This window comes from Urocitellus parryii, chromosome 11 (assembly GCF_045843805.1).
Source record: "Urocitellus parryii isolate mUroPar1 chromosome 11, mUroPar1.hap1, whole genome shotgun sequence".
In the NCBI taxonomy this organism is placed as follows: Eukaryota; Metazoa; Chordata; class Mammalia; order Rodentia; family Sciuridae; genus Urocitellus; species Urocitellus parryii.
The window spans coordinates 67,332,904-67,345,403 of NC_135541.1; the positions used below are offsets into that span (position 1 = coordinate 67,332,904).

The 12,500-nt window shown below is 36.6% G+C and overlaps 1 protein-coding gene across 2 annotated transcripts in view; it reads left to right on the forward strand.

The window, feature by feature from the left end:
• Lmo4 (LIM domain only 4) overlaps positions 1-7,293 on the forward strand; it is a 19,922-nt gene extending 12,629 nt beyond the window's left edge. For both annotated transcript variants that reach the window (XM_026403336.2, XM_026403337.2), the window contains exon 5: positions 3,195-7,293. In XM_026403336.2, the coding sequence (XP_026259121.1) occupies positions 3,195-3,203 (9 nt within the window). In that variant the 3' untranslated portion in view covers positions 3,204-7,293. The remainder of the gene's footprint in view (positions 1-3,194) is intronic.
• The last annotated feature ends 5,207 nt before the right edge of the window (positions 7,294-12,500 follow it).

Sequence of the window (12,500 nt, forward strand, 5' to 3'; positions counted from 1 at the left end):
CTATATTGAATGCTCGTATTTATCTTTTTCCCTTGCTCAAGTTTATGGGGTAATTTTTAATGTATTCTTTATTTAGTGTTAATTATAAAATTATGTGTAGCTTTATTTGTTTAACTTACTAATATGAGAAGCTACATAGAATAGCCATTTTAAAAATAAAAAATCTTATTTTTTATTGCAAATTAACCAGTCACCTCTGATGGGGTATTAAAGTTTCTTTAAGAAGCTCTCGTACATATGAATGCTTACAGATTTTTATGGTTTGAATTTGAAAGAAGTGAAAATACAGGACAGAGTCAGGAACAGTGAATGAATAACAAATACTTTGAGATACTAATTTTGAAATAGAAGCAAAGCTATTTGTAGTTACACTTGGTAACAAAAACCGACAAAAGTGTTAGGAATAAAATGGTGGATCTCTTCGCTACTCCCCTCCTTTTTAATGGAAAAACCTAATCCCCCTCCAAGTTGTCTCTAACTTGTTATCTTGCTGGTTTTATACCATTTCTTTCATGACTTAGTGAAGTATAAAAAATGATTGTTATAGCTCACCAACATGCATGGTGAGAATTGAAGGATGGAGAGGTGAAATAGAAAATGAAGCCGATTATGAAGCACTGAATGTAGGCAATAGCAATATTAGCTAGGGACTGAGTGCCAAGGACACCCAAGAAATACGAGCAGGGTTGCAGTGCCATCTTATTGAGTACAAGATGATGTAAATGTAGAGGGGCTAGGAAGGGAAACTGGAGAAAAATCTGGCTTACTTGTTTACAAGATTATGTGTATTGTTACTTTCATAGGAATCTTCTGCTTTCTATTCCTCTCTCAGGATGGGAGAGGTAGACTGTTCATTTGGGGACACAAAATATAGTTTAGGCAATGAATAAGGGCCTGCTAGTATATATTTTTTTAATGTTGGAAGCCAAAAAAAAAAAGAGAGAGAGAGACAGGTGGCTTTCAAAATTTAATAGCTCTTAAAAGGCGTAAGGAAATATAACTTAAGGAAATGTTCTTGTCAGACATTGGTGAGAAGCTGTGTTTTGGGGGTGATGTTAATTAAGAACATTTCCCTGTTGACATAAATGTCTCACATTTTTGCCCTTGGTGCTCCGCTCACCATGAGCACAGTCAATTCACAAGGTAGTTTTTGTAAATAAAGGTTTTGGGCAAGCCGAACATGGTCCAGAGAGATATTAATGAGAGGGCAAGGGGGAAGAGTTAATGAAAACACACTTCCTGGTGGAACATAAACTGATTTTTGGACCTGGAGAATGCTTTAAAATTATTTTCTCAAAACCCTGTGGCGTTTCCTTTCTGGAGGAGATGAGATGGGAAGAAATGACAAATAGCTCCATTTTATTATTTTCTTTTCTCTTGTTCTCCATATTTGGGGTAGGGAAAATTGGTTTTTATTTTGGTGGTTTTCCTTCTGTTCTCAGAATCAATTATATTTTTAGTGCTCAATGGCATAATAAATATACTCAAGCATCCTCTGGCTTAAGAATAATGAGTTGATTATTAGTATATCCCTTCTTTAAAGGCAGTTAATTGTATGGAAAGCCCCCATCAAATTGTTCCTTCAAACTTTTATTCTCCTGAAATTTGTTTCTAGCTTTGCAAGTATATATAGTTTAGTTGTTGTTCTGCATCATTGGCTTTTGTATATTCTGAGGAAAAAAAAACTAGGCTTTTCAATCATGTAATGATCGAAATCTCAGATTTCAGACTGAAATGTAAGACCACTAGTATTTGAGGATCTACAAAATTTTATAGCCTGTATCATTTAAAGGGCACTTGGTTACCTTAGAAGAATGTTGCTTTCTAGAATGTTATGAAAATCAGGAATTGTGGCTAATTTTTTTCTTTAGTAAATTGCTGCCTGCTCTGGAATTTTTTCGTCCATTCAAAAGTGTAACTGGGCCACCTAGAATTATCTGTGCTTTTCAGTAAAATAAGAGTTAGATCACGCGTCTTTAGTCAGAGGAAAATTTAGCGAGCCTTCTAGTTTACATATCACTTCACTGTTCCCCCATAGTTACATAATTGGTGTTGTGTGTGTCCATCGTAGAGGACATTTGATGCTCATTTATTAAATATGCTTGCTGGCTGCTGCCGCATCTTTGTTCTGGACAGACAAATTACCTTTCTCACACTGAGCTTCCACTCTGGGGAATTAAGCCTCCACCACTTTAATTAGCTTGGAAGTGGGGGGTTGCAGTTCCTAATAGACTTCAGGCTTTTAGTAAGTTAGGGAAAGGGTGAAATGAGAACTTCCTGGGAAGCTCAAAATGTCATTTAAAAACCATAAAAACCTTATATATATTATTTCATTTTCATAATTGCAAGCAGATTGTATTTGATGACTATGGATTGCCATTTCTAACTTCAGATGTTGAAGTTAGACTTGCGTGGAACTATATTCTTTAATTTCTCACGCACCATTAAGATATTACATGTATTGATTCACATATTTACAATATTAATGTAACATTAAGTGACAGAGCAGAATGGAAATATTAAATGAAAAATAATACCTGACTATTTGGACATATAACTTTTCACACACACATATATACACTTACCCTCGTACACCTCTGTAGGTAAAGACTAGTATGTCACAAGGAGGTAATAGAATAATAATGATACTGCCAATGTTTATTCAGCTTTCATGAAGGTCCAGGCTTCCTTATATATTAAGTAATTATCACAGCAGCCTTATTACCCCTGCTTTAAAGATGAGGAAACTGAGAGAGACACACAGTCTCAGTACTTGCAACAAGTGAGCATGATAACCCAAAACTTTCTGTGTAGGAACTTGGCTCTGAGTGTCCTCATGATTAAAAAAGCCCCAAGATTCCAGGACTAGGTAAGATGTTGGTAATAAATTCTTTTTGGAGAGAAATTTGCTTTAACAGAGTTTAAGTAATTCATTGTAGAACTGTACACCAAAAACTTTCTCAAAGTCCATTGACTGTCTCATTTTCTCTGCTAGTAAAACTGCAGAAAATGTTATGCTTTAGTTCTTCACTGCCGGAGTAAGTAGCATAGAAAGGCTCTATCAAGTCACAGTTGGAAAGTAATCTAATAAAAAAAGATTAGTGAATGTAGAGAAGACAAAAGCAGTCATGTTTGAGTTTAATATCTCTCAAATTTAGCATTTTAGCTAAGATGCCCATTTTTATTTCTTGCAGGTCTGCTAAAAGGTCAGAGTAATGCAGAATGCGTGCCTTCATCTCAGATTTTGTTCATCACAGGTGGATCCCATGTGTCTTCAGTAGACAAGTCACCTTTGTAGCTAGCACCAGTGCCAGCTCCATGCCATTGCACCTTCTTTAGTCTTGATTGCCCTTCCTGCATTTATTGGTGTATTAAAATGACTGAATATGAACATTAAGGACTCCATGAACCTGGGCTAATGGGAGACTGTAGAGAAAATGAAAAAAGATCCACCGGAGGACATCTTTGGGGGGGAGGGAGCTTGGGGGGAGGGAAATGACTAATGAAGCTAATTAAAAGAAGCATTCAAATCTGCTTTCTACCCTCATTAACAATTAGCAGGGCACTGGCCAGAGTTTGTACCCTGTGTTTTACCTTAACAACATTCTATTTGCTCTTTGTATATTTAAGTGTTGTAAGGAAACGTGTTTCAATCAAAACTGAACATGAGATAAGGAAAGAGATGTGGCTTTTGTGATAATTCTATCACAAACACTTTTATTGTATCTCTGTAAAATACAATGTATGTATGCATGTAAGTGTTTTTGTCCTAATGTTGCTACTCCCATGGCAAAGATTTAAAAAAAAAAAAAAAAAAAAAAGAATGAAAAAGAAAAAAAAATTGGAAAAAAAAAATCAGGCTCATAGCAGCTACTGTGTAGAAATTTCCCCTTACTTCTAATTTGCTGAATGAAGAAAAAAAATCTTTTATTTGTGATATTTTCAGAGACATTTGCTCTAGTATGGTGTATTTAAATAATAAAAACTTAAAAGAAAAAAATATTCAATGGAGTTTGGGTTTAAACACTGCTTTTTTTCTTTTGTATTTTGGAAAAAATTTAGTTTTATTTTCTTGTATGAAAAACTCACTTTAAATTTGAGGGGTGAGGGAGGTGATATATATATTTAGCTCTGGGCCAAAAAGGCATTTTCAAAATTATTTATCTGTGCCATTTTTGGCAGGGGTGCAAAGCAATGTTTCTAACAGAGTCCTTTTTATAAGTTCAGAATATTCTGTTACCGCACTTCATTACACTTCTATATCACAATGAGTCTTGTGTTTACACATAAATACTTGTTGGATTCTTCAGCTATTTTGTTGATTCTTTTTTCTCACTAGGAAAACCTTGGGTGCTGACAAAAGGCATGTTAAAGTATATGGCACAACCATCTTGTTCTGTTATTAGGTTTATAGCTTTTGAAGACAGCAGCATTTCTAAACCACACCTATGTGTATTTGACGTTCCATTAGCTTAGGGCCCTACAACTCTTGTGTAGGATCATCGATGGGGAAAGCAGCCATTTCCTGGTGAGCTTTTAGACTGGTGTGGTCTGCTGTGAGTGAGAGTTGTTTATTTTGTTTTACTCTTACACTCCTCCACCGACTCTGCCTTTCCATATGTTTGTTGGGGGAGGATTCTAATTTCATTTAGTGGTAGTCTTGAGACAGTGGCTGGGCTAGGCCAGAGAGTCTCTACAGCAGCTGAGATGTGCCCTGAGGGGTCCAGGACTCAGCCTCCTGGTCTTGAAATAAGGAAAAACCAAAGAGGCCTGGGTACCCACTGGGCCTGCACCACCAGGCTCAATGCATGTAAGCAAATCTCAACTACAGCTTCTGCACAGGCTAATACAACCAGGTGTGTTTATATGTCTACTTTTTACAAAAATGGCATTTTATTTTGCTCTAGAAAAAACCCTCATCCAGACCAACTGATACTAGGAGTAGATAGAATGGAGAAGTCTAGCTCCGCACACCTCAGCTAAACCATCCGTTTTCCTTTCCTTTGAGAACTTCTATGCTCACTTCCTGCTTTCAGAGTTCCAGGCTGGAGGAAAAATTAGTTGCTCAAACGGCAAGCCTCCTATAAACCTCCTGTAGGAGAGTTTAAAAGCAGAGAGTTAAAATGAATTGTTTTGTCAGAGCTTTATAAAAAGAAAATGCAGGGGGAAAAAAATCACATGCATAACAATATCTGTTTAACTTACACCCTTTGGGGAATTTCTCCAAACTTGATCTGGTTCATGTCTTTTTTTCTTTACAATGCTTTCTGAAGGAACTTGGACTCTTCCAGTGGTAAAGGGAGAAATGTGTGAAGATTGCAAGCATCTTCTATATTCTTTTTGGCATAAGCACTCGTGTCCCATATAGTGTAGAAATTCAAAGGAGGTGGTTAATAACTTTAATAGGTAATACAGTGTGGCATTTAGTGATATGGAGGGCGAAGGTCGTTACAGATTTTAAATGAACTATTATATGGCTGGTTCCTGAAGCACTGCTGCGTATTTAATAACGAGCTTCTAAAAGCATTTCTTAAGTTGCAGACCTATAAGATTACAAATGTCACTCATGTTAGTATAATCCACATGCAAGTGATGAAGCCTTCTCTTTGATGTGCTAAATTGGAGAAGGACTAATGGAGCTATGAATATACAATAGAACATATTTAAGTAGTAGTCTTGCTTTAGGTAAAACACTTTCTTGAAACCAGAGGCATTTCAAACAATAAAACCCGTCTCTAATGGGGATGCTCTGTGTGGATAGAAAGCTACTAAAAACACTCAGGTTTATTCTGATATGAGCAGTGATTGTACTTCCTTCCCCAACCCTAGCATAGCTTAGGAAAAAGAAAAAAAAATCCACGAGCTTACCCACCTTTCATCCATTGCATTTGTGATGTTATTAGTGAGGTGTACACCACTCTTCTGAAAGGACTTAATATTAACCACATCATGGAGCAAGATGGTCCCAGTCCCTACAAGCAAGTGCAATTACAAAATAAAAGCAAATGCTACTGAGCCTTGCTGAACTCCTGATAAAAAATTATGTTTATGATACATATAAATGTCTCAATCATGCAAATTGTCACTCTTGCTAATGAAACAATTTTGTAAAAAGATTGTCCTCTAAAAGGGTTTAATGTTTTTTTTGTTTTGTTTTTTTTTGTTTTTTTTAACCTATCTAACTGTCTAGTTAGATTTACACATTCTGCAAAGCAGGGGAGCCTGAAGCCTTTCCAAACCAAATCGTTTGCCACAGAAACTATTTCCAGCTCTTCATGATTTATTAGGAAATAGTTTAACACGGACTGTAGTGTCTTATAAAATACAAAATGAGAAAACTGTCACACCAAAATGAAGCCTGTGAAATTGTCATCCTCTTAATATTAACTATATTTAAATTCTTTTTCTTTTGCCCTTATTAGCACTGATATTTGAAACAACTAATCATCTAAAATGAAGCTCTTAAATTAAATGGCTTCAAATGTCAATACAGTAAGATTCTAATGTACAATACTATTTATATAAAATATTTCTTAAAGCCAATAAATTATATAATAAACAGTGAATCCAAGAGCTATGTATCGACAGTTCCCATATAGCCTAAATAATTGTATTTAAATTATGAGGCGGTGTTTCAGAGACTCCTTCCCTGGGGAGTTCAATCCTGGTTGCTCCCCCCACCCACTTAGTTTGAGAGCCATTGGAAACACAGACCATTTACAAGTTAATGTTACTTGTGGCTTGGTTACTAAAACTCACCTATTGTCAGTCCAGCCAAGTCACAGAAATGCTTATTGCAGTTAAATAGCAATTTGTTTCCATGAAACTGCAATTAAAGTATTACTGAGCAGCCATTTTAGATTGGCAATGCTCTGAACGCATGTTAAGCAGCCAGCGACTCCCACTTGCAGAGTCTGAGGTCTGACTAGCAGCAGAGTGTGGCTCATGCACTGATGTTGGGTACCGAGCTAAGATGGCATCTGTGGCCCTCCGTTCCCACTGTGAACATGCTGGGAGCGATGACAAGTCAGAGCCAATTTTTGGAAGGAGAACTTGCGACTTAACTCAAGTGAATAGTATTTTCAGTTGTACAAGAAGTGCTTTATACTAGTAGATATGTGCATGTTTCCTAGAGGGAATGTTTTCAAGTTCAGATTGATTCTGCTGAGAATGGACTGCAACTTGGAGGCCTCAAGCCAATAATGTACTACAGGTCCTGACATGTTACAGCTGTGTAAACAGGGCCATTCTCTCTCCTAAATCACAACTAATAAAGCATAGGATGAAAATCAATTGATTCTGTTATAAGTTCTTTGAATGACACTGGAAAGTTGTTTAATGACTCTCTGTTAAAATGAACCAGCCTGAGTTGAGCCACCAAAGTATTGACTTCAGTTGTCTCTGTCCCCTCAGAAACAGGGCAGGACAGCCTTTCCTGAGCATAAGCATCCCTATCACCAGATGAAAGACTGCTGGGGAGGGGAAGGATCTGAACTGAATTCTTCCTGAGCACCTACAGTTCAGGATTTGTTGAGTGAGAAAGGTGAAGTGCAAAGGTTTTATTGAAAATGCGAAACATTGATGTAAGATCCTGAGAGGGGAGAGGATTTCAGAGGTGGTGTTTTAAAATGCAATTAGCACTGCATTCTAACCAGCTTGGGAACAATCATTAGCTCACGAGAACAGGAGGCATCTCACCTTCCTTCGGCCTAGAAAGATCCACCTGCTTTGAATCAAAAGATTAACATCCTCAACTTTTTCAAAAACAATTTTCATATCTATAGGTGTTCGCCTGTGTTGAGTTGTAATTTTTTTAAATGTTTTTTAAGAAAACATTAAAGACTTTCTTCCTAAATTAATTTCTCATTTTTAGTGAATTGAATGTTTTAGAAACTGTAAAGAGAAAATCTGAGGACAAATTGAATTTACAAATGAAGATTAATTATGAAACCTGGAAAGAAAATGGATTGCTTGGCTGCAACGGTCTAACTTTTTTTTTAAAAAAATAAGGTTTGGTAGGGATGAGTGTGTCAAATTCTGAATACCATTCTAAGGCCTCTATTTTAATTTCTGTTATCAATCATGGGACTTTACATTGCCTATAAACCTTACATTTTTAAATATACTGTTTAATATAATAACTCTGTCTCAGAGTTACATAAAGCATTGTAAGTGTATTTATACATAAACATTTACAGTGAACAAGTACTTACACATGCAATCTCATTCAGTCCTCAGTAATCCTTTCAATTATTATTAATTACTTCAGTTTTACAGATGAGGTAATTGAAGTTCAGAGAGGTGATTTATTAAGCAGAGCCAAGGCTAAATTGAGTGGGCACTCACTTGGAGTGTAAATATTAGAGTGTGCCAAAAAAAAGCCTCTAGTTAATGTTTGAATGCAGTTTAAAAAAATAAAATAAATGCAAAAAAAAAACCATGATGAACAAAATATCATAGTTTAAAATAAAGGTCATATTGGTATTGCTTATTTTCCTTTTGCCTCAACCTCCAACATGGCAGGTCAATTTTATTAAGACCGAAAGTACTAGAATTGCTTTTTGAACTCTGGCAATTTGGGGCATTTGGGTAGAATTGCCTTACAAATTGTTAGAGTGCAACAATGATATATTTCATTCTATGAGCTATAACTAGTTTCTTTTCCCTTAAAAAATTAAAGCATCATGCTTTATCTTTATCCACCTGAAATGCCAACTCATTCAGTTTGCCTACATATTTCAGCCTTGCTCTAAAATAAATACTTTTGGGTCTTAGGGAATCTCGGCTACTTCATGATGAATTATTAAGTGTAAATTGATAAGAACTCTGCCCACTAGTTGTTGCTGAGAAAACAGAGCAAGACTTAATAATCATATCAGTTCAGAAAGCAAAATGAAGAAATACACTTCATATAAACTAGTAAATGGTATGTTTAAAATGTTTGAATGAACTGTGACTTGAGCCACATAAAAAGCCAATGAGTTAGCTTACATAAAATTCATTGTATACTTGTAAAAGTATAAAAGATCTCTCTCTCTCTCTCTCTCTCTCTCTCTCTGTCTCTGTCTCTCTCTGTCTCTCTCTCTCTCTCTCTCTCTCTCTCTCTCTCTCTCTCTCTCTCTCTCATGCTTTCTTTTGTTTTCAGGGCTGGGTATTAAACCCAGGGCTTTGTGCATGCTAGGCAAGCACTCTACCAACCCCAAGCATGACAATTTTTATGGAAAATTTTAACGTAGCCTAGCATATGTGAAAAACATACATACCATGAAAGAACTAATATTTATTTTTGTTGTTTTAAGATCGGAGAGCACTGAGGTATTCAAATGGAACAGATTATACTTTTAATTACATCCAAACAATTCTAAGCTGATTTTTAAAAATTTGTTGGCTGTAGTTCCTATTTTCTCATTAATTGTTAGTCCAAAAAGATATCAAAATTTGTAAATAAATTACTATAACACACCATTAGCTCTAAGTTGCTTTTATTACAAGGAGAAAAAAACAGTTAAGAAGCCGGGTGTGGTTGTGCAGGCCTATAATTCTAACTCAGGAGGAGGCTGAGGCAGGAGGATCACAAGTTCCAGGCCAGCCTCAGCAATTTAGTGAGACCCTGTCTCAAAATAAAAGATGAAAAAGACTGGGCTATAATTCAGTGGTAGAGTACCCCTGGCTTCAATCCCCAGGATCACAAAACAACAACCCTCAATACCAAAAAACACTTAAGGAAAACTGTCTCCTCCACTTTAATAAAACATTCTTTGATGTTGACATAAAGGTTAAGCAAAGAAGACTTTTTTTTTTTTTCCCACCCCTGGCATGGACTCTCGTCTATAGTGAATTTTGATGCCAAAGTACTAGTTCTCAAACTCATAATTTTTTCTGTTATTTTCACAGAGTATCCCCATGGCCCTTTCCAGGCTTTTAATCTTTCATTCTACTATGTACAGAATAAGACTAAAGTTAGCCAATATTTTTTTTTTCCCAGCCTGAAGTCTAAATTATCCATCTCATTGAATCTTCCTTAGGTTGGAAGGCCCAGAAAATATGCATGAATCAACATACTTATAGATTCAAACCACAAAATTCCAAACTACAGAACATCAGTAGTAAATAGCAAAACAATGTGGGGCTTGTTATGTGTCTATAAAACCTAAGTTCATGAAATCAGGAAATCTGTTAACAAGAAGAGGTAGTGGGCAAGATCCACACCAGGTAGTGAGGCTGCAGGACTCTGTGCATGACCACTTGGTTATATACTACTTTCTATCATATGACCAAAACCACATACATTCCAGTTTTTCAATAAATGCCTTTTTTGTACCCAGAATCAAAAAAGTGGTATGAACAGTTGCCCGAATAATGTTTATTGATTTTTTTCGGGGGAGGGGGTGGGTCTTGCTCATGGAATTAAATTTTCTCTTAAAATGTTTTCTCTTAAAATTCTAGGGTATGGGGAAATTCCTATCATGAATAAAAGTGGGTAGGGAGATTGGAAGGAATGATTGCCTTGCTCTTGTGGGGAGATTAAGGGGCTGGTCTTGCTGTGGACCCGGAAGTAGGCTGAAATAGGCTCCCCCAACACCCTTGCCACACACCTCGTTTCAAAGGCTTTGTTTGTCTTATTTCAACAAGACTCTCCGCCCCACTGTACAGGTGTGGCCACCATTCTGGTAAACTCAAGGTATGCTTTTGTGCACTTCAAGCCTATGCAAGGCTATGCCATCAGGAGGTCTCAGCCATTAGCAGTGTTGGCAGTTTTAAAAAGTTGATGTGATACAGTGTTTGGTGATCCTTCACCAGTGTGTCAGGGAAAGCAGAGGTGAAATGATAATTGCAACAGCAAAAAAAACAAACATACAAACAAACAAACAAACAAAAAAACAGACTTCAATGTTCCTGATGAAGTTTGGGGTATCACTGTAGAAATAAACCTCACCTCTAGTTTCTTTAACAGCCTCTGGAAGTGAAATCCCCCACTTCTCTGAGACTGGAGCAGAGGCAGTAGGGGCTGGCAGAGGTGGAGGGACCAGACTTAAGTTTTCTGGTTTGTTAGTGAGTGAATCGGGCAGCTAAACAGCCCTGATTTTCAAAGAACAGGCAATCCTAAATGGATTTCTGATACTGAGGTGTTCAGCTAGGCCTCTCTTCATGGGGATGAGTGTAATTCACAAACCTCCACCAGCCACCTTGTGCTCTAAGCAATTGTTTTTTTACACTCTAAGTAGGAAAACATGTTTTGAATTTTTTTAAAAAATGGGGAAAGATTCTGGCTGGCTCTGGAGCTCACAAAAACCAGTCTTTGCTATGGGCCAAGTACAGGTGTAACTATAATATTTTTCTCCTTAAGTTGTGTTCTGTGTTTTTTTGGCCTGGAATTTGATTTCCAATTGGCCTACCAAAGGATTTTGCCTCTGGAATCCCCTTGTTTTGCATGCAGATGGCATGTTAATGAACTCATTACTGTGCATTTTATCCAGCTCTGGACACATTTGTGACATTAGTTTTCAAAACAAAACGGGGCTAGGCAGTTGGTTGGTTGGGCCTGATGAGAATTGGGTGACTCAGTTAAAAAAAAATGATTTTCAAAGAAGTACCAACCTACTCAGATTTTTTTTTTCCTAGACATTCCATGAAACAATTTCTCCCCACAGGAAAAGTAATTTGATTTCCCTGTGTTTCTAATCACTGACACAACTGTGTGCCTTCCAATCTACATGATCAATTTTCATTCTAAGGTTAGATAATTTGGGACTTTCTTTTTGATTCCTTGGGTATTATGAGCATTTTGTGAATTATTATTTTTAGGTTAGGGTGCCATCTTACCAACCAAGGGAGAGTCAGTACTCATTGTTTTCTTAAACAGAGTGCTAGCTATGAAAATTAACAATGGAATGTTTACCTCATATTCTTTTCTTTGTGCTCTTAGGAGGAAGGTATCCATGTCTCCCCTTGCTCTCCTTTTATTTAAAGAATGTCATACAGCTCCTATTGCTCTGCAGTGTGAAAGAGGCACTGACTTGGGAGTCCAGGAACACTTGGAATCTAATTCCAGTGCTGAAGGGAAGTCAAATGGCAACTCTGATTAAATTTGTCTTTCTAATCAAATATTAGCCATGGGCTAATCATTTAATCTCACTACCTTATTTTGCCCATCTGTTAAATAGGAATTCACCAATAACAGCTATGTTTGCCAATCCATGTATTCATTAAAGGTAAAAGGGCTTTATATTCTGCAGATGACACTCTTTCAGGTTGTAAATACCGATGCACCAGAAAATTAGTAACTTCTCTAATGTAAGGGTTAATAATAAAGTCTTCCATTCACTCGAAAATGATGATAACCATCTCTACCTGTCTTCTCTAATGGGGACAGCGCTGATGTAGATTAATCCAAAACAATGGATAACACTCAAGTGATTTATTTTTGGCTTAGAATAGATTGTGTAATTTTTTGAAGCAAGGTAATAATGCTTTTGTTAGGCAGATGTTACTCTAAATTT